This window comes from Entelurus aequoreus, linkage group LG05 (genome assembly GCF_033978785.1).
Source record: "Entelurus aequoreus isolate RoL-2023_Sb linkage group LG05, RoL_Eaeq_v1.1, whole genome shotgun sequence".
Classification (NCBI taxonomy): domain Eukaryota; kingdom Metazoa; phylum Chordata; class Actinopteri; order Syngnathiformes; family Syngnathidae; genus Entelurus; species Entelurus aequoreus.
Window position 1 is genome coordinate 2,162,635 of NC_084735.1, and position 22,412 is coordinate 2,185,046.

The following is a 22,412-nucleotide window of genomic DNA, read 5'->3' on the forward strand; positions in this document are numbered from 1 at the left end:
ATATTGCCTTACATATTCACAAGAGTTAAAAGTGGGGCCACATGCTGACATACACTACCGTTCAAAAGTTTGGGGTCACCCAAACAATTTAGTGGAATAGCCTTCATTTCTGAGAACAAGAATAGACTGTCGAGTTTCAGATGAAAGTTCTCTTTTTCTGGCCATTTTGAGCGTTTAATTGACCCCACAAATGTGATGCTCCAGAAACTCAATCTGCTTCAAGGAAGGTCAGTTTTGTAGCTTCTGTAACGAGCTAAAGTGTTTTCAGATGTGTGAACATGATTGCACAAGGCTTTTCTAATCATCAATTAGCCTTCTGAGCCAATGAGCAAACACATTGTACCATTAGAACACTGGAGTGATAGTTGCTGGAAATGGGCCTCTATACACCTATGTAGATATTGCACCAAAAAGCAGACATTTGCAGCTAGAATAGTCATTTAGCACATTAGCAATGTATAGAGTGTATTCCTTTAAAGTTAAGACTAGTTTAAAGTTATCTTCATTGAAAAGTACAGTGCTTTTCCTTCCAAAATAAGGACATTTACATGTGACCCCAAACTTTTGAACGGTAGTGTATTTTCTACTCATCATGCTTAATATATTACAGCATTTGGGAAGCCTGTAGTTGATTTTTATTATGTAAATGTTATATTTTTCTCAACATGTGATAGCAGGGACCCTGCAATTCAAAACTAGGCTGCTACATTACTAATGAGAAGCTGGACTTAAGACTTTAGTTTAGGCGGTAGCTCTTTGTTGTTGAGGCGGCCGCCTTGACAACCATAGTTTTGAAGCAATGCATGATGGGAATCCGGATGTTGTGTGTCGGTGTATTAACTGGAATAAACACACGTTGAGAAATAGCTCCGTGTCTGCCTACTTTATGGGTTATAGATCAACCTATGGATAACGGAGACATATATAATAGTCTCCTTTTCAGGTGAGCGAGGACGCTAAAAACAGAGGCTTTAAGGCACTCCCCTAATATTGTTGTCCGGGTGGAAATTGGAAGAAATTCGGGAGAATGGTCACCCTCGGGAGATTTTCGGGAGGGGCACTGAAATCCGGGAGTCTCCCGGGAATATCGGGAGGGTTGGCAAGTATGCTTAACAGTGACTTTGAAACCACGTCCATTCCAGCTTGGGTAAGCGCACGGGTCCTAGTGCCCGCCAAAGTGGATCGTTGTTTTTTTTTTGTTTGTTTAAAAAAAAAACTAAAAAAAACGTGTCGTTATTTTCCCGAGGTTGGTTTAGTTTTATAAGGCTCGTTGTTTGAAATTAGTTTTTCTTGAAAAGTGACTAGAAACAGGCGAGGCGGACCTAATCCAAGTCCACACAAATACATCTTTTTATATTTGTCTATAGGGATGGGTACCTTTCCCGTTGGAACCGATACGGTACCAATTCCCAGTACCTATGTAATGATATTGGTAATGTAACATTTAACAAGGAAATGATAACGCTAACTAGTCGTTATATTTCGTTTTCTTGCACCTTTGAGGCTCATTTGCAAGTACGTGTTAATTGTCCCGTTAAGTTGAATGCATAGATAATACAACTAGATATGACACGCCCCTTTTAATGCCGACAGCGAGCCCAAGCTAGTAGAGACAAAGTGCAATTTGTTTTAGATGGCACTGAAACAAAGACACTGCATATGATTGCAAAATACGCTGTGCTCTTGAAATGTGTATTAGTAGTTTTTACGTTGTCAATAAAGTAAACCGCATGAACATATTTTTAGAAATGAGGAAGTTAGGGTTGTTGTTTTTTTAATGTGTTGCACTGCATGGGTTCTACATCTAGTTGTATATATTTATATCTATGGTTCTATGTGCCAGTCTTGGATTTTGTTGAGTCCTACAAAGGAAGTGTTTGATTGTAACATTGCATCTTGGTCGTAGTTTTCATGACCATGAATTGATTAACGTGGACCCCGAACTTGAACAAGTTGAAAAACTTATTGGGGTGTTACCATTTAGTGGTCAATTGTACGGAATATGTACCGTACTGTGCAATCTACTAATAAACGTTTCAGTCAATCAATCAACACCAAATTTGGAGGTGTTGAAATCGCCGTGTATAAATCGCTAATGCTAATTAGTAGCACGTCTATGACATATGCAGTGTAAATTAGCACAGAGCTAACACATTCTGAAAAGTGCCGACTTACTTTGAGTGCATTGTTTGACTCTCCAACCGCAAAAAAAAAAAAGGTATCGACGTATGATACCGTTCGATTCTGCGTGAATCGGTACCCGGTAGTACTGACGGAATTCGGTCAGTATCTTTTAAAGGTATTCCATTTGGTACCCATCCCTACTTGTCTGTTATGGCCTTTCATTCGCATGCCAAAGTACCCTTTTCAATGACTTGTTTGCTAACTTTACATACACCAATCATTCATCCTTTCACCTCGACAAGGTGTATTTTCCAGAAAATGCTTTCTTCTGGCCTTGGATCGGCTACCATGCCCTTACAGTCAGCCTTTAACACTCCCGTGTACTTACGGACGTACTTTAACCCCCGTACAAAAAGTCAAAAAGCTGAAAAACGACGGTCACTAGAAAAACGAAAAGACTTGGCACTTACATCTAGAAACCGCTCGGCGCGTGGTCACAGTTCGAGCGTGAGGTAAGTGGTGATAAACGCCGTGAGTGCGAGACATTTTGGTTTTTCCATACTTAGTGCAGCGAGCCTCGGTCTTCCAGTCAGCGCTGAGGAAATACTACGGTGCCGGCTGAGCTGGAGGTCCGTTTTAAAGAGTTTCCCAAAACAATTATTTCACAGACAACACAAAAACACGCAGGCGTGTATTGAGGGTTCGGGGAAGATCTGGGTCGTTTAGCTGGTGCGAATCAGTCTGCGGCTCAGTTCGTAACCACTTGGGTTATTACATAACTCAGTGTATGATACAGTGTGTGTGTGTGTGTGTGTGTGTGTGTGTGTGTCCTCTGTCCACGCTGTCAGGGACATTTGAGTCTTTGCTTCAGGATCCGTTACAAATCTCATCGTCTTGACGTCACCTTGAGATCCATTTCGAGTCAAAGTGGCTCAGTGGCAAAAATAAACGCGGGAGTTCACAGTTTTTAAAGACCTGACGTTAAAAGAGGGCAGGGCTGGTTAGCAAAGGGTCTTGAGTGCACCTGACGCGCAAAGGAGCGTCTGCATGGGGTAAGGAGGCGGGGATACCACCTCCTCCAGCACCTGTTCCGGTCGGAAGCTGAAGGGCTGCAGCTGCACCTTCTTCTTCAGCATCTGTCCGATCCCCATGGACGGGAACTTGCTGCGGTGCGTCGGGCTGTCGGGGTCGCTGCTGCTGCTGTTGGACGGCGGGCTGAATGCGGATGAGGGGTTGAGGGCGCTGAAGGCCGACTTAGGCGGGCTGAAGGCCGAGCTACCCGGCGGGCTTCCGATGGTGCTGGGAGGGCTGCCGCTGGTGTCGGAGGAACCGCACCAGTCGGTGGAAACGCTCTTCCTTGGCTGCGGGTTGACGATGAGGACGGGAGGACTGGGGATGGTCGCCTTTTTCAAGTAGGTGGAGTCAGGCTGGAAGGCGGAGACGTGGCGGGGCGGCGACAGGGTCCCGTTGGTCAGCTTGTACCACGGCGACGACGCCGGCGTGTCCGGCATCTGCTCGGCTTTGGAGAGGGAGCCGAAGGAGTGCATGCCGATGGGCGACGGCGCCGGCGGAGCGGGGATGTTGTGCTCCGGGCTGGTGGCGACCGGCGGGAGCGTGGCCAGGCGCCTCCGCTGCTGCGGCGTGTTGGAGAAGAGAGGCTGGATCTCCAGGTATTCCATGGAGGACGACGCCACGGTGCCGGGCGGCGCCAGGGGGGAGTTACGATGGCCACCAGTTATAGCACGTAACAGACCTGAGGAGGAGGGAAGAGACCTTGTAGACGTTGTACACAACACGATTAAAACCACGTATGTCCACTAAATGAAGTGTTTTTTCACATAGGTGTCCAGGAAAACAAAAAATGTGTGCACCAGGACACTGGCACACCCAATATAAATCTTCATATTTGTGTACATATTCAATGTACACAATTGCATATCTTAGTTGCTCACACAGCAATGTGTGTATATAAGTTTATATTAGTGTAGGGCGTTTCTAAGTGGGCGAATACATTCAAGTTAGCATTTAAGCTAGCTAGTGATTGCCAGATGCAAGCTAGTGATCAGTGCTAGCTTTCTTCTCCAGGAAATCTCCAGTTTGAGTTTATCAACAATCACGGTTTTAGGATAGTTTAAATTTGAAACTGTATTACTAACTGTGGAGGGGGGCGTGGCCTGCAAACCTGCAGCGAAGCGGGGTGTGCCAGGACCGGCTTCAAGATCAGCGACAGGTGCGTAGATGGCCCACCAGGACCTGGTTATCTAATCACCTGTCGCTCTGTTAAAAGGCAGCAGCCGGGAGGAGAGAGTGGTTGGAGTTGGAACTGGAGTAAGAGCGAGAGCGAGCCTGAGAAGGACACAAAAACAATTGCTGGAAAGCAAGAGACAGACTTTATTGAAAAATAAAACCGTATTGTGAACCTGAACCGGACTGTCATGTCAGTGCTTGTTGGTCCGAAGAACCACCTGGAGGGCAACTTCCACAATTTCCTCCACCGCCTCCGGTGGTCCGGCTTGATTGGGCGCCAAATTGTGGAAGTTGCCCTCCAGGGGGTTCTTCGGACCACCAAGCACTGACATGACAGCCCGGTTCAGGTTCACAATACGGTTTTATTTTTCAATAAAGTCTGTCTCTTGCTTTCCAGCAATTGTTTTTGTGTCCTTCTCAGGCTCGCTCTCGCTCTTACTCCAACCACTCTCTCCTCCCGGTTGCTGCCTTTTAACAGAGCGACAGATAACCAGGCCTTGGTGGGCCATCTACGCACCTGTCGCTGATCTCGAAGCCGGTCCTGGCACACCCCGCTTCACCGCAGGCCACGCCCTCCTCCACACTAACCGTCTGGAATTTCACCATGGCTAATCGTTACATCCCTATTATGCACTCATCAGTATAGAGTTTCCCCTCAAAGACTTTGCTAACTGGACATACATGGTTTTTATCGCTTAGCAATGATATAGTATAGATCAGGGGTCTCCAACTCGCGGTCCATAGGCCCATATTTTGTGGCCCTCTACTCATAGTTTAGTGTAATTGCAGCCCGTTCTCCCCAGGCGGCTAATAGTTAAATATATCGACAATCTTGAATTTCAGTCGACACGAACTACAATGACGTTGTTTCGCAAAAACACGTATTGGACAAAGAACAACTTCCTTTAAGCAAGCTGAAATGTCTCTGACCATCTCCTGGGTAACTCAGGAGATGGTCAACTTAAGGGTTGGTAGAAGTAGCTAAGAGATTTAGTCGCAGGGTTAAAACATGATTCTGAAGTCAATGCTAGTTGCGGCCTGGCCTCACCCTGACTCGGGTAAATTGAGTTTGAGACCCCTGGTGTAGACCCAAGAAGGTCTACTTGTCTGTACCGTTGCTAAGACTGAATTCAGGAGTTGTGTTTTGTGCGTTACAGTTGTCCGAGGTGCTTCCTCTCAGGTGGACGCAGGACAGGGGAAGGTGGTTGGGTGGATGTACAGACAAACAATGGAGGGATGGACTGGGAATTAACAAGAACATGCATGCTCAGTCAACCTACCCTGTATGAGAGAGGGGACACGTCAATGAGGTACTGCACAGACCACAACACCAAGACAGGTACTGGACAATCAAGCCTTACCTGTGCGGTGCTTCTTCTCCTTGCTGGGCCCCTTGCTCACCGCCAGGTAGACGGGAGTCTGCTTGGGTGGGATGGTGAGCTTGTCCACGTGCTTCCTCCACTGCGTCTGGAAGTATTCGTTTTTCTGCTTATCCCCTTTCTTCTTCTCTTGGAACTGCATCTCCTAAAAAGAAGCACGGCCTTAGGACGAACCGGTTCCTAGCAAGCTAGTTACGCTCGCCAAGGTGCGCCTGTCAGATAGCGTCACCTTACCCTGTACTCTTTGGAGAGCCTCTTCATCTTCTTGTTGAGGAGGAAGTAAACGGCCAGAGTGTGGCAGGCGCGGTTGGTGAGCACGGCGCTCAGCACCTCGCTGTGCTTGTACGCCATCTTCTCCGTCATGTGCAGCAACACCGTGTGGTTGATTTCCTCGATGTGGATCCTTCCGAAACCAAAAGTCGGTCGGTTAGCAACACAGCGCTACCAGAAACGGCTGGTTTCAATGGAACCTTCTCGTCTACCTGTTGAGGTACGGCGCCCCCGTGTTCTTGTTGGCCAGCTGCAGCCATGAGTCCGCCATCACCTGGTGGATGTTGGGCCGCTTGTTGGGGTCCGGCTCTAGGAGCTTCTTCAGGAGGCAGATGGCGGCTAGACAAAACACAAAGGAGAACTTTTTGCTGTCGTCCAAGAGAGTCTTAACATGACTTGGCCCTCGTCCTTAGATATTACATAAGACATCCGTCATGGCAACCTGAGTCGGCAGCTTTATTAATCCATGCTTACACAATTAGGTAAGCCCGGTATTATTATGAGGTGGCACTGAGGTACAGCGTCATTGCATCACGCTCAGTAGGGGTGGATTTACTGGTAATGCTTTTGTCTTCCATTAGTCATGCCACATTGTCTCTTAAGTACGGAACAACATTCCTCAGAACCACAGCAGGAACTGTTAGTGTAACGAAGGTCAGGCCATGTGTACGTTGGTAAACGTACACATGGCACCCCCTGACAACATGTTACACCCCCTGACAACATTATGAGCAGCTCAGTAGATAGCAGGTTGGAACAGGAAAATCCGGGACTGAACCAGGCGGGTCACATTAGCATACGATAATGGTGACTTACCTGTGCAGAGCGATGGCGGCAGAGGGTTCATCTCCTTGTCCACCATCTTCTGGTGCAGGGCCCGTAGACTGAAGGGCTCCACGGTGAAGGGAAGCGTACCCGTCAACATGGCGTACATGTTCACCCCGCTGGAAGAACACATCCTTATTCAGAACTGGAACAGATTTGCAACATTGCTTTCGCGAGTCAAGAACTCACATGGACCAAACGTCCACTTTGGGTCCGTATTTCTTCCTGGAGAGCAGTTCAGGAGCAGCGTAGGCGGGACTCCCACACTGGGTGCTGAATGGATCCGAGTATCCAAGGATGCCGGCGCAGTTGCTCAGTCCAAAGTCTGAGGGAGGGGAAAGGGGAAATGTTATTTTCCGGGGTTTACTACCGCCGTTTGCGGCCACGCTATTAGATGAATTGCCTCATTGCGCGCTCCAGGCAGATTAGCACTTTGGCGGGGTCTTGCGAGGGGTTTAAAAGCACATTAAACTGCTCTTAACTCCCCCGGCACCGCATGGGGCGGCTGCTAGACGCCGGCAGCTGAGGAGATCTTGGCGCGGCACCAATACGGCCTCAGTAATTGCTCTCTGCTGTCACAATCTTCTGCCTCATGAATGAATGCATGACTGAAGTGAGGGCCAGCAAGGACAGGAAGAGGAGAAAATGGTTACCTATCAGCTTGATGTTGTCCTGCTCGTCCAGCAGCAGGTTCTCGATCTTCAGATCTCTGCAGCACCGAGAGAGAAAAGACATATTTTCTTGAGATAGCACATCATAAACTAGACACCGCACTACATCTCTTGTGTCCACCTTAACCTATCTGGACAAAAGTATACGGACTTGAAATCATATTTCTTTCAACATTGTAGTTGAAATCTCTAAATTAACTCCAATCCTAGATAAAAACTGATGTTTTTCCCTTTAAACCTTTAAAATGTCTATTATCTATTATTAAGTTAAAGTACCAATGATTGTCACACACACACACACTAGGTGTGGCGAAATTATTCTCTGCATTTGACCCATCACCCCTGATCACCCCCTGGGAGGTGAGGGGAGCAGTGAGCAGCAGCGGTGGCCACGCCCGGGAATCATTTTTGGTTGATTTAACCCCCCAATTCCAACCCTTAAAGCTGAGTGCCAAGCAGGGAGGTAACGTGTCCCATTTTTATTGTCTTTGGTTTGAACTCACGACCTACCGATCTCAGGGCGGACACTCTAACCACTTATGTTTATGTCCGGGTTTTTTATGCGTAAGAAAACTGCATAAAATAACCCATGTAATAAATGTTAGCGGCTGGAGTACTGTGGCAAAGATCAGTCCAATGGGAGACCGGGCTTTCTGCTCCGCCGCTCCCAGTCTGTGGAACGCTCTCCCTGACCACCTGAGGGCACCACAGACTGTGGATGCTTTTAAAAAAGGCTTAAAAACCCTTCTTTTTAAAAAAGCCTTGTTTTAGATATATGCATACTAGTTTTAGCTATTTGGCTGTTTTAGTTTTTATTTTTATTATCTTTTTATTTTAATTTTTTTTAATACACTGTAGCACTTTGAGGTTGTTTAGTCTATGTAAAGTGCTTTTTACAAATACAATTTTTACAAATAAATCCTTAATATACATAAAATTGGTAATAAAACTAATTTTAATGCATTGTCAGATTCCAACCTTAATAGCGGTTTAGGATTGTGGGTCAAGAAAGTCCCCTTTGACTCATCATCATCATCATCGGCGGTCACTCGAACGAGTATGACGATCCTCCTGGTAGGGGTGTATCCCTTTATGGAGGATGCCTGTGCGTGACTTAGTTTAACGTGGGGAGACTGGTGCACAGACAGTCACCACACGATCCTTGACAGAATTGGGTCAGGATCCAGTGGCATGGAGTCCAAGACGACTGGGGACCCTTTTCTGCTGCAGCCTTCTTCCGCCGTTGAGGTCTTCACCGTATCCTTTGACTACAATTATAACTACAATTTTTAACTGCCCAGTCATATATAATTGAGCACTTGCAAATTTCAGAGTTTCATATTGGAGAACAATAGTACAATTTGTCGTATTTACAGTTTGGAACGAGATGGGACAATTTTGAGTCGAGAGTTTCGCCGTCGTCATCACTTTGCAAACACAGCGAAAAGCAAAACAAGTGTTTAGGACTACGAATAAAGTTTATTTTGTCGTGAAGTAGAAAAAAACCGAATCCCAAATTTTTTTTATTACACTAAGGACTTTTTCGTCATGGCTGGCTGAAACTGCCATTAAATTATTTTTGAGTGTATTTTTGACCTATAAATGAATTTTAAACTGAAATATTAAAATAAAATACAAAGTAAATAAAAAGGTAAAAGATTAAATGAATGTAAAATGAGGTAAAGAAGTAAGAGAAGAAGAAAAAGCCGAAGAAGAAGCTATTTGAACCGGAACACTTGCTGTGGATGTGGTCAAAAAAGGTAAAAAAAATTTTTTTAAAGATTAAAAAAAAAAATAAAGAAGGTAAATCAAAAGGTAAAAGAAGGTAAATATACACATAAAAGAAGGTGAATAAAAATGTATATACAAGGTACATGTAAAAGAGATAAAAGAAGCTAAATAAAAGTAAATGAAAAGGTTAAGAAGAAGATAAAGGAGATTTAAAAAGGTATAAAAAAGAGGTAAAAAATGAAATAAAAAGGTAAAAGGAAGAAAATAGAAGGAAAATAAAATGTAAAGAAGGTAAATTAACAGTAAAATAAGGTAAATAAAAAGGTGAATAAAAGCAAATACAAGGGTTAAAAGAAAGTTAATCAAATGTAAAAAAAAAAGATAAATAAAATGTCAATAAAGTAAAAGAAGGTAAATAAAATTTAAAGTTAAAAGTTAAAGTACCCATGATTGTCACACACACACTAGGTGTGGCGAAATGATTCTCTGCATTTGACCCATCACCCTTGATCACCCCCCTGGGAGATGAGGGGAGCAGTGATGTAAATAAAGTCAATACAATTTAAAGAAGGTAAATACAAGGTCAAATGTAAATAAGGCAAATAAAAGTTAAAAGAAGGTAAATAAAGTAAATACAAGGTAAATAATATTTTGTAAAAAAGAAGGTCAAATAAGTTACAAAGAAGGTAGATAAAATAATTAACGTAGAAGGAAAAAGGAGTTAAAAGGTAAAAGAAAGAATACAGAAGATAAAAGAAAGTAATTAAGGCTATGACAAGTATTATTATTAATATTTCAACTAATTTCCCTAAAATACACATTGAGATTTTTATCCGATTAGTCGAAAAAACAAATTAAAACTTTTAGGAAAATGTATTGAATTTGGAGTGACAGGACTAAAATAATGGTCCAGAAATAGAGCAACAATGTACCTAAAAGACCCCTGCGTGTTATTCAATCACGTACCTGTGGACCACGCCCGCCCTGTGCAGGTGCTCCACGGCCAGCACCAGCTGCCGGATGTACTTCTGCGTCTCGCGCTCGTCCAGGCGCTTCTTGTCGTAGATGCGGTTCATGAGGTTGCCACCGGGGCACAGCTCCATCACCAGGTAGTAGCTGTTGTCCGTCTCCAGGATGTCCAGCAGCTGCGTGATGTTGGGGTGGCGGATCATCTGCTGGATGTGGCCCTCGCGCCGCAAGTTCTTGGTGACGTACGAGTCCTTCTTGGCCTTGCGCTTGTCGATCACCTTCACCGCCACCTGCAAGCGAGGAGGACAGGGGGATGAGGACCTACGAGGGGTATGGGTATTGGACTGAGGTGAGAGTCTGTCAATCAGCCGTGCTCTTTCATCGGATTGTTGACTGAGCGTGAGGGCACTGCTGGATTCTGGGGGAAGATTCCACAGACCAACAGGTGACGAGCGCTGCAACGTGACACCGAGCCCCTTCTGGCAGCTGCTTCCCAATGTGGGGCGGGGAGGTAATCAGTGTGTTCAACTGTCATAAAGCCCGAGGTAAGCAAACGTCATTCGATCTGCGGAGGAACAAATGGAGCCAACTGGGCGGTGGGTTCAGCACCTCGGACCCAACCCAAGTTGGAGAGTTCCATTCCTGTGTTCTGACCCACCTGGAGCGCCTCCTCGTTAAATACGACACAGAAAATGTCCTTTCTGTCTTTCCGGAACTCGTTATATTCTACGACCGTCCTCTCCTGGCGTGCCGTCTAGACACGGGTTCAAGAACGCCGTCGCCGACCTTCCCTCCGACAACAAATCATCTCAAGGAGACAAGAGATTAATCACGGTGTTGTTAATGAAGTCAGGGAGCGAATGTTCTCGTCCGTTTGTCCTTCCAGGACCTCCACATCCTCTCATTAGACTTCTTGCACGACTACTTCTTACTGCTACTCGTTGATTGGTTCCTTTGGGATCAATAAAGTTAACTCAGCTCGTAGTGTGAATATACAATCACCAGGTCGTACCTCATCCATCTGTCCCTTTCTTTCCAGGCAGATGTCCGCCCCACGTTTTAATAGACACAACTTGTTCACTGCCGATACAATACCGATATCGCTGCCTTGAGTGTTGGTTGATACCAATAAGAAATCCACAGGAATCGTACGTAATTGTATTATTTAGTATCAGAAAATGGTTGGTGGCTACAACACTAGCAATGAAAAACACTAACCTATTTATTATTAACCGTCTGGAATGGACTTATGCTGTCGTTAAGTTCAAGTGGAGTGGTGATTTTTTTTTTTGGGTGACACCTACTCAAAAGCCAGTTCATTATTATTTTTTGAGCAATGACAGTTTTAAAAAAATCTGACTAAACGTCTTAAAAGGGTAAAAAATAAGTCATATCAAATATAATTTTTACTTTCAAAGCCTAACTCTCGAGATCAACTTCAGATTTTAAGTTGTTAGAATGTATTTTAAGCAATGCCAGTTTAAAAAAAATCAGTCATAAATATGTTAAAAATAAGTCATATCAATAAATATTATTTTTACTTTCAACGCCTAAATCTCTAGATCAACTTCAGATCTGTCTGTTGTTTTTAAGTTGTTATAATTTATTTTAAGCAATTCCAGTTTTTAAAAAAATCAGACTAAACGTCTTAAAAGTGGTAAAAAATAAGTCATATCAAATATTATTTTTACTTTCAACGCCTAACTCGAGATCAACTTCAGATCTGTCCGTTGATTTTAAGTTGTTACAATTTATTTTAAGCAATGCCAGTTTAAAAAAAATCAGTCATAAACATGTTAAAAATAAGTCATATCAATAAATATTATTTTTACTTTCAACGCCTGAATCTCTAGATCAACTTCAGATCTGTTTGTTGATTTTAAGTTCTTATAATTTATTTTAAGCAATTCCAGTTTAAAAAAAATCAGACTAAACGTCTTAAAAGTGGTAAAAAATAAGTCATATCAAATATTATTTTTACTTTCAACGCCTAACTGTCGAGATCAACTTCAGATCTGTCCGTTGATTTTAAGTTGTTAGAATTTATTTTAAGCAATGCCAGTTTAAAAAAAAAATCAGTTATAAACATGTTAAAATTAAGTCATATCAATAAATATTATTTTTACTTTCAATGCCTAAATCTCTAGATCAACTTCAGATCTGTCTGTTGATTTTAAGTTGTTATAATTTATTTTAAGCAATTCCAGTTTAAAAAAAATCAGACTAAACGTCTTAAAAGTGGTAAAAAATAAGTCATATCAAATATTATTTTTACTTTCAACGCCTAACTGTCGAGATCAACTTCAGATCTGTCCGTTGATTTTAAGTTGTTAGAATTTATTTTAAGCAATGCCAGTTTTAAAAAAAAATCAGTCATAAACATGTTAAAATTAAGTCATATCAATAAATATTATTTTTACTTTCAATGCCTAAATCTCTAGATCAACTTCAGATCTGTCTGTTGATTTTAAGTTGTTATAATTTATTTTAAGCAATTCCAGTTTAAAAAAAATCAGACTAAACGTCTTGGCCGGCACTCATAAAAGTCTTAAAAATAAGTCATATCAATAAATATTATTTTTACTTTCAACGCCTAAATCTTTCGATCAACTTCAATTCTACCCGATGATTTTGAGTTTTTAGAATTTATTTTAAGCAACTCCAGTTTAAAAAAAATCAGACTAAACGTTAAAAAAACGTCTTAAAAGTCTTAAAAATAAGTAATGTCAATAAATATTATTTTTACTTTCAACACCTAAATCTCTGGATCAACTTCAGATCTATCTGTTGATTTTAAGTTTTTACAATTTATTTTAAGCGATGACAGTTTTTAAAAAATCATACTAAACGCCCTAAAAGTGGTAAAAATAAGTCATATCAAATATTATTTATACTTTCAACGCCTAAATATCTGTATCAACTTCAGATCCGTCCGTTAATTTTAAATTGTTATAATTTATTTCAAGCAATGCCAGTTTTAAAAAAAATCAGTCATGGCCACCACTCATAAACGTGTGAAAAATAAGTCATATCAATAAATATTATTTTTACTTTCAACGCCTAAATCTTTAGATCAACTTCAGATCTACCCGTTAATTTTAAGTTTGTATCATTATACACATAGTTTTGATGTGACAATCTACAATGTAAATAGTCGTGAAAATAAAGAAAACGCATCGAACGAGAAGGTGTGTCCAAACTTTTGGCCTGCACTGTACCTCCCATTCATAATAATGTTACTTTTCATTTTGACTACACCTTGCTTGATGTAAACATGCCTGGAGATAACATTGGGCTTTTAATAACCGCATATTGAATGGGACGGCTTGCATCACAGCACTAAATGCACCCTGTCTACATCCCAGTGTGTGTGTGGGGGGGAGGGGGGCGGTGCTCACTGTATTTACAGTGAGACAGAGGGGAGCGGGGGGTTGCGCCCATGAGCCGGAGGGGCGTCGAGTTGTTTATCAGGCTCCCCTCAGACAGAAACGGGGGTGCGGGGGGCAAGACATGGGAGGAAAGTGGGTTACAGACATCAAAAACATGTGACCCCGCCCATGCCCTCCATGACCACCCCCCACCACTACCACCACACACACACACACTTTCTAGGGATGCAAAAAAGAACCTGTTTCCTTTTGTTGTGCTTGAATAAACTCACTGCCCCTGAGCCCCCCTCAGTGCATGTGAGATTGCATGGGTTTGCATCATCCTCAACAAAGAGAGGTGGGGGCGGGGGCACTTAAGGTGACTGTATGCTATATATTAATATACATATTGTTCTAACCGTGATGTAGCCAACAGTAGGCCTCCCGTCGTGTGCCACCGACGTCTTCACGGGAGAACAAAGAGCGTCCGAGGGTGGCCTTCAGGGGAGCTCTGCGCTGGCAGAATCCTGATGAGGGGCCATTTATCAGAGACACTCATTGCATATTCAAGCAGCGGCGCCGCTCCCCCATAGGCCCGCCATCAATGTCACACCCCCCACCCCCACCCACCAACCTCGGCGGTGAGATCACCGCCAGCGAGCGGCGGACAAAAGACGAGGTGGCGTATCGCACAAACACACACACACACAAAGGATGTGGATATTGTCACTAAGGAGGTGAGGTCATTAGCAAAGATGATGACTTTCTCAAACAGTAGGGGGGGGGCGAAGACTTTCAGTATTAATGTTTGTTTGTTTTTCATACTTGAACGATACACAAAAATAATCAACAGGTTTAATATGACAAAGTATACGGGGGGGCGCGAGAAAGCAACACAAGTCTTCAGCCCGGTGGCAGCAACTCAAAAAGTGGTTTGAACGGATAAATTAGTAAATAAATATCAGGTTCTCGATCATATTTTGATTTAGGGGGGGCGTTTATAAAAAATTTAAAAAATGATGTCACCAGACATAATTGAGAAGCACTGCTCCATAGAGATGTTTATGTAAACAAAAAGTGGTTTGAACGGATAAATTGATCAATAAAAATCAGGTTCTCAATCATATTTTGATTTAGGGGAGGGCATTTATAAAAATAAAAAAAATTATGTCACCAGAATTAATTGAGAAGCACAGCTCCATAAAGATGTTTATGTAAACAAAAAGTGGTTTGAACTGATAAATTATTTAAGAAATATCAAGTTCTCAATCATATTTTGATTTAGGGGGGGCGTTTATTTTTTTAAAAAATCATGTCACCAGAAATAATTGAGAAGCACAGCTCCATAGAGATGTTTATGTAAACAAAAAGTGGCTTGAGCTGATAAATTAATTAAGAAATATCAGGTTCTCAATCATATTTTGATTTAGGGGGGGCGTTTATTTTAAAAAAAAATCATGTCACCAGAAATAATTGAGAAGCACAGCTCCATAGAGATGTTTATGTAAACAAAAAGTGGTTTGAACTGATAAATTAATTAATAAATATCAGGTTCTCAATCATATTTTGATTTAGGGGGGGCATTTATAAAAATAAAAACAATGATGTCACCAGAAATAATTGAGAAGCACAGCTCCATAGAGATGTTTATGTGAACAAAAAGTGGCTTGAGCTGATAAATTAATTAAGAAATATCAGGTTCTCAATCATATTTTGATTTAGGGGGGGCGTTTATTTTTAAAAAAAATCATGTCACCAGAAATAATTGAGAAGCACTGCTCCATAGAGATGTTTATGTAAACAAAAAGTGGTTTGAACTGATCAATTAATTAACAAATATCAGGTTCTCAATCATATTTTGATTTAGGGGGGGGCGTTTATATAACAAAAAAATGATGTCACCAAAAATAATTGAGAAGCACAGCTCCAAGGGGACACTTTGTAGAGAGGTTTATGTAAACAAGTGGTTTGAATGGATTAATCAATAAATAAATATCAGGTTCTCAATCATATTTAGTTTCAGGGGGGGCGTTTATTTTTTAAAAAATGATGTCACCAGAAATAATTGAGAAGCACAGCTCCATAGAGATGTTTATGTCAACAAAAAGTGGTTTGAATGGATAAATTGATCAATAAAAATCAGGTTCTCAATCATATTTTGATTTAGGGGGGGTGTTTATTAAAAAAAAAAATGATGTCACCAGAAATAATTGAGAAGCACAGCTCCATAAAGATGTTTATGTAAACAAAAAGTGGCTTGAACTGATAAATTAATTAATAAATATCAGGATCTCAATCATATTTTGATTTAGGGGGGGCATTTAACTAAAAAAAAAAATTTGTCACCAGAAATAATTGAGAAGCACTGCTCCATAGAGATGTTTATGTAAACAAAAAGTGGTTTGAACTGATAAATTAATTAAGAAATATCAGGTTCTCAATCATATTTTGATTTAGGGGGGGGCGTTTATAAAAAAAAAATGATGTCACCAGAAATAATTGAGAAGAACTGCTCCATAAAGATGTTTATGTAAACAAAAAGTGGTTTGAATGGATAAATTGATAAATAAAAATCAGGTTCTCAATCATATTTTTATTTAGGGGGGGCATTTATAAAAAAAAAAATTATGTCACCAGAATTAATTGAGAAGCACAGCTCCATAGAGATGTTTATGTGAACAAAAAGTGGTTTGAACTGATAAATTAATTAAGAAATATCAGGTTCTCAATCATATTTTGATTTAGGGGGGGCGTTTATTTGAAAAAAAAAATGATGTCACCAGAAATAATTGAGAAGCACAGCTCCATAGAGATGTTTATGTAAACAAAAAGTGGTTTGAACTGATAAATTAATTAAGAAATATCAGGTTCTCAATCATATTTTGATTTAGGGGGGGCATTTATTAAAAAAAAAATGATGTCACCAGAAATAATTGAGAAGCACAGCTCCATAGAGATGTTTATGTAAACAAAAAGTCGTTTGAACGGATAAATTGATAAATAAATATCAGTTTCTCAATCATATTTTAATTTAGGGGGGGGGGGGGCGTTTATTTCTTTTAAAAATGACGTCACCAAAAATAATTGAGAAGCACAGCTCCAAGGGGACACTTTGTAGAGATGTTTATGTAAACAAGTGGTCTGAATGGATTAATCAATAAATAAATATCAGGTTCTCAATCATATTTAGTTTCAGGGGGGGCGTTTATTTAAAAAAAATGATGTCACCAGAAATAATTGAGAAGCACAGCTCCATAGAGATGTTTATGTCAACAAAAAGTGGTTTGAATGGATAAATTAATTAATAAATATCAGGTTCTCAATCATATTTTGATTTAGGGGGGGCGTTTATATAACAAAAAAATGATGTCACCAAAAATAATTGAGAAGCACAGCTCCAAGGGGACACTTTGTAGAGAGGTTTATGTAAAAAAGTTGTTTGAATGGATTAATCAATAAATAAATATCAGGTTCTCAATCATATTTAGTTTCAGGGGGGGCGTTTATTTTTTTTAAAAATGATGTCACCAGAAATAATTGAGAAGCACTGCTCCATAGAGATGTTTATGTCAACAAAAAGTGGTTTGAATGGATAAATTGATCAATAAAAATCAGGTTCTCAATCATATTTTGATTTAGGGGGGGCGTTTATACAACAAAAAAATGATGTCACCAGAATTAATTGAGAAGCACAGCTCCATAGAGATGTTTATGTCAACAAAAAGTGGTTTGAATGGATAAATTGATCAATAAAAATCAGGTTCTCAATCATATTTTGATTTAGGGGGGGCGTTTATACAACAAAAAAATGATGTCACCAGAATTAATTGAGAAGCACAGCTCCATAAAGATGTTTAAGGCAACACAAGCCTTCACACCTCAATAAAGACTTGAAGAACACGTGCGTGACGGTGTAGCCGCCCATAACGTATACCCCCGGTTCCAATGCGACACCAATATAATATATATTTATATATATATAGTGACAGAATGTATTGGCAGTCATTCAACAAAGTCTTTATTGTCATGATTTGACTTTGGTAAATATAAGAAACAGCTGTCTTTTTGTTCCCCCCCACCTCAACAACAACAAACACTCCCTTTGTTGCTCCACCTGACAAAACAAAATGCTGCTGACTTGGACCAAGGAGGGAGGCCATTCAATCACAATTCCAGTTATTGCCAACACTTTTGGAATAACAACCAATGCAAGATGGTCACTTTTGTGTGTGACTGTTTTTTAATGGATGGTAAAAAAAAATGGCAACACCACCATGTCAAGCATTAAAGTTGAAAATAAGTGTTGCTGACCTTTTCCCCGGTGAGCGCATGGAGACCCTCCCGGACTTTGGCGAAGGATCCCTCGCCCAGCTTCCGGCCGATCAGGTAGTTGCCCACCCGCTTGGTGTGGTAGAAGTTCTTCAGGATGTCTGCGGCCGGGCTGCACAGCGAGGCCGGGAGGACGATGCCCTCCGCCGCCTCCTGGCTGCTGCCCTCCAGCGGCGCCTCGCACTCCGCTACCGGCATGGCTGCGTCCTTTTCCCGGGCTTCACAAGCGCGTCTCGCCGCCTAATGGAAGCACGCCACCTGTTCCACTCAGCACTTTTCTTTTGTCCCGCGCCCAAACTTAGATTCAAGTCACAGCGATGACGTCATATGTCATCATCAATAACACTAATAATTGGAGAAAAAAAAGTGAAGTTTATCAGCGCGCGTGTCCTCGGAGCGACTCGTGTGCTCGACTGTTTGTTCGTCAGTTTGAAGAAGCGACTTTCCCGGTTCGGAGGTGGGCGTGTCGTCAAGTTAGGGGGCGTCGGGTTTGAGCCAATCGACGCCGGTGGGCGGGGCTTGGGCCCGGAAAAACACCCTGGTTTCAAAAACGCACATGAACAAAGAACATGCCTGAACTTGTCTTTTCCTACACATGTATCAATTTATGCCCGATAAGGACCACATTATCGGGTTTATTTGGGTCTTTAGAGGTCAAATACGTCAGTCAAAGTAAATATTTTAGAGCATTTGCACGATGACGCAATCGTCTGACAAAGGACAACAACTGAAATGAAACACGAATAAGTACTCAAAAAACGTTTTTTTGGATACGGTGCTTGGGGGAACATTTTTTAGAATAGTTTATTTAAGCAAAATATGTGATCCATAATAATTATAAAAGCTATTCCGCTATTAAAAATATATTAATAAAGCTATTAATACACATGCTGTGAACCTGTTTTTATGTTTTTATATTTTATTTATTTATTTTTTATCGTGTTCTGTTTGTGTTGTGTTGTGTTTGCTCGGTTCTTGTATTATTTTTAACCTGCCCCATTGTACAGCACTTTGGCTACCCCTGTGGTCAATTTTAAATGTGCTTTATAAATAAAGTTGATTTCCGTATGTTTATATGTGTTCCTAGAAGGAGTGCACCTGTCATTGTTGCGCTGGACGTTGAGAGAAAAACAAACCAGCGCCATTTGAGGCAAAGGTGCGCTTTTGCCGCCACCTATTGGGCGTGCGGTGTACTGCAAGTAGAGACAGGTGTTTTGGCAAAGACACTTTTTTTTTTTTAGATTTGAACTGAATCAAATTATGCGGACAATTTAATTGAAGACATATCCGTGAGCAAAACGTGTGTGTTTTACAAATAAAGTTTGTTCAAATTCATGAAAATTCAAGTGCTGGAATAATCGTCGCTTCAAAACGCCCACTTCCGGTGGATTTCAGATTGACGCAGAAGGATACTTCGTCTTTGACAGCTGCTGGAATCTGAAGAAATCGATTATTGTTGGAGGTTTTTTTGTACAGGCGCAAAACAGGACAGTCGCGTGCAGGTTAAGGACCCCCGGCAACTTTGTGATTTTATTGGACGCAGCGCCAGAAGTAAATGGGGGAGGGAAGGTTTTTGTAGAGGGAAGAAATTTGGCGTGACGCAGCCAATGCTGCTTAATGTACCGGAAGTGGGTCTTGAGTTTGAAGCAATGAATATATATGCACTGAATTTGTTTTACACTGAACCTTTCTGCACAAAATTTTGATGTGTTCAGTTTTTTGTACACTGAATTTTTCCGCACTGAAATTGTTGTCACTTAATTAATTTACACTGATTTTTGTCAATCAATCATTGTACACTGATATTTTACACTGAACTTTTTTGCGCTGATTTTTTTGTACACTCAGTGTTTCTGTACTGAAGTTTTTACAGTGAATTTTTATGTACTATGATTTTTTACAGTGAAATTGTATACAATTGTTTTTTTAAGTTTTTCACACTAAACTTTTTTGCACTGAATTTTTCTGGACTGAAATTTTTATCAATCAATGAATTATTATTCACTGAATTTTTATGCGCTGATTTCTTTACATTGAAGATTTTTGCACTTATTGTTTACAGTGAATTTGTCTCCACTAAAGTTTTTTGCACTGATTTGTTGTAGTGAAATTGTATACAGTTGTTTTTTTTACACTAAACTACTTTACACTGAATTTTTCTGTACTGATGTTGTCTGCACTGAAATTTTCTTCACTTATTTTGTTTTACACTGATGTTTGTTTTATCAATTAATCATTATACACTGATTTTATTTTTTGCACTGAATTTTTCTGCATCGAATTTGTTTTACACTGAACCTTTCTGCACTAAATTTTGATGTGCTCATTTTTTTTGTACACTGAATTTTTATGCACTGAAATTGTTGTAACTTAATTAATTTACACTGATTTGTGTCAATCAATCAATCATTATACACTGTTATTTTACACTGAACTTTTTTGCGCTGGCTTTTTTGTACACTCAATGTTGAATTTTTCTGTATTGATTTTTTTACAGTGAAATTTTATACAATTATTTTTTCTGCACTAAATTTTTCCACACTAAACTTTTTTGCACTGAATTTTTCTGTACTGAAGTTTTTGTCAATCAATGAATTATTATTCACTGAATTTTTATGCGCTGATTTTTTTTACACTGAAGATTTCTGCACTTATTGTTTACAGTGAATTTGTCTCCACTAAAGTTTATTGCACTGCTTTTTTGTAGTGAAATTGTATACACTTATTTTTTTTACACTAAACTATTTTACACTAAACTATTTTAAGTTGTCTGCACTACAATTTTCTTCACTTATTTTATTTTTTTTACACTGATGTTTGTTTTATCAATCAATTTTAATACACTGATTTTTTTTTTGCACTGAATTTTTCTGAACTCATCTTTTTTACACTGAATTTTTCTTCAATATTTTTTTTCACACCAGACTTTTTTGCACTGAATTTTTTTGTACTGAAGTTTTCTGCACTCAGATTTTTATCAATCAATGAATTGTTACACACTAAATTTTTCTGCACCAATTTCTTTATGCGCAGATTTCTTTACACTGAACCTTTCTGCACTAAATTTTTAAGAGCTAATTTTTTTGTGCACTGAATTTTTCTGCACTGAAATTGTTGTAACTTAATTAATTTACACTGATTTGTGTCAATCAATCAATCATTATACACTGATATTTTACTCTGAACTTTTTTGCGCTGATTTTTTTGTACACTCAATGTTTCTGTACTGAAGTTTTTACTGTGAATTTTTCTGTACTGATTTTTTTTACAGTGGAATTTTATACAATTATTTTTACTGCACTAAATTTTTTCACACTAAACTTTTTTGCACTGAATTTTTCTGGACTGAAATTTTTGTCAATCAATGAATTATTATTTACTGAATTTTTATGCGCTGATTTCTTTACACTGAAGATTTCTACACTTATTGTTTACAATGAATTTGTCTCCACTAAAGTTTTTTGCACTGATTTTTTTGTTGTGAAATTGTATACACTTGTTTTTTTTACACTAAACTATTTTACACTGAATTTTTCTGTACTAAAGTTGTCTGCACTAAAATTTTCTTCACTTATTTTATTTTTTTACACTGATGTTTGTTTTATCAATCAATCATTATACATAGATTTTTTTTGCACTGGATTTTTCTGAACTCGTCTTTTTTACACTGAATTTTTGTACAGTAATTTTTTTCACACCAAACTTTTTTGCACTGACTTTTTCTGTACTGAAGTTTTCTGCACTGAAATGTGTATCAATCAATGATTTAATATACACTGAATTTTTCTGCACCCATTTTTTATGCACTGATTTCTTTACACTGAAGTTTTCTGCACTTATTTCTTACAGTGAATTTGTCTGTACTGAAGTTTTTTTGCACTGAAATTTTACAGTGAAATTGTATACACTTATTTGTTTTACACAGAATTTTTTTCACACTAAACATTTTTGCACTGAATTTGTCTGTACTGAAGTTTTCTGCACTGAAATTTTACTCACTTAATTTTTTTTACACTGATTTTTTTTTTAATCAATCAATCATACACATTCTGCACTGAATTTTTCTGCACTCATTTTTTTTAAACTGAACTTTCCTGCACAGAATCTTAATTTGATAAGTTTTTAAAATTGTATTTTTCTTTTTTTACACATTTGTCTGCACTAAATCTTTTCCACTGTGAATTTTCATGAATGCCCGAAGGGAATAAGCGGTAGAAAAATGGATGGATGGAAATCAATCATTATACACACATTTTTACACTATTTTTCTGCACTCATTTTTTATAAACTGATTTTTATTTTTTTTACAATGAATTTTTAAACACAAAATTTGCTCTCGAATGTTTATTCAATGAAATTGTCAGCATAACTTGGATGTAAAAAATATAGTTCACAAAATTCGATGTTTTAAAGTGATTTAGGTAGCCCTTTTTTATTTGTATTTATTTTTTCCTATTTTTTATTATTATTATTTAATACTCCCTGTATTTGCTTTTGTT

At 39.5% G+C, this 22,412-nt stretch overlaps 1 protein-coding gene across 1 annotated transcript; it reads right to left on the minus strand.

Annotated features, from left to right (window-relative positions):
• Positions 1–789: 789 nt before the first annotated feature.
• On the minus strand, positions 790–18,349 carry hunk (hormonally up-regulated Neu-associated kinase). The gene is made up of 9 exons (XM_062046763.1): positions 17,896–18,349; positions 10,214–10,506; positions 7,499–7,554; positions 7,035–7,170; positions 6,837–6,964; positions 6,233–6,359; positions 5,985–6,153; positions 5,733–5,895; positions 790–3,877 (listed from the first exon to the last, which is right to left on the minus strand). Exons 1-9 carry the CDS (start codon positions 18,109–18,111, stop codon positions 3,126–3,128), a joined length of 2,040 nt encoding a protein of 679 aa, XP_061902747.1. The 5' UTR covers positions 18,112–18,349; the 3' UTR covers positions 790–3,125.
• Between the last annotated feature and the right edge of the window lie 4,063 nt (positions 18,350–22,412).

Excerpts from the sequence above, each read along its gene's own strand:
- hunk (XM_062046763.1), bottom strand. The coding sequence starts at position 18,111 with ATGCCGGTAGCGGAGTGCGAGGCGCCGCTGGAGGGCAGCAGCCAGGAG. Across the intron at positions 7,171-7,498 it reads GGACAACATCAAGCTGATAG|ACTTTGGACTGAGCAACTGC; the intron begins GTAACCATTTTC and ends CCCCTCCCTCAG. Across the intron at positions 5,896-5,984 it reads GGCTCTCCAAAGAGTACAGG|GAGATGCAGTTCCAAGAGAA; the intron begins GTAAGGTGACGC and ends GCTTCTTTTTAG.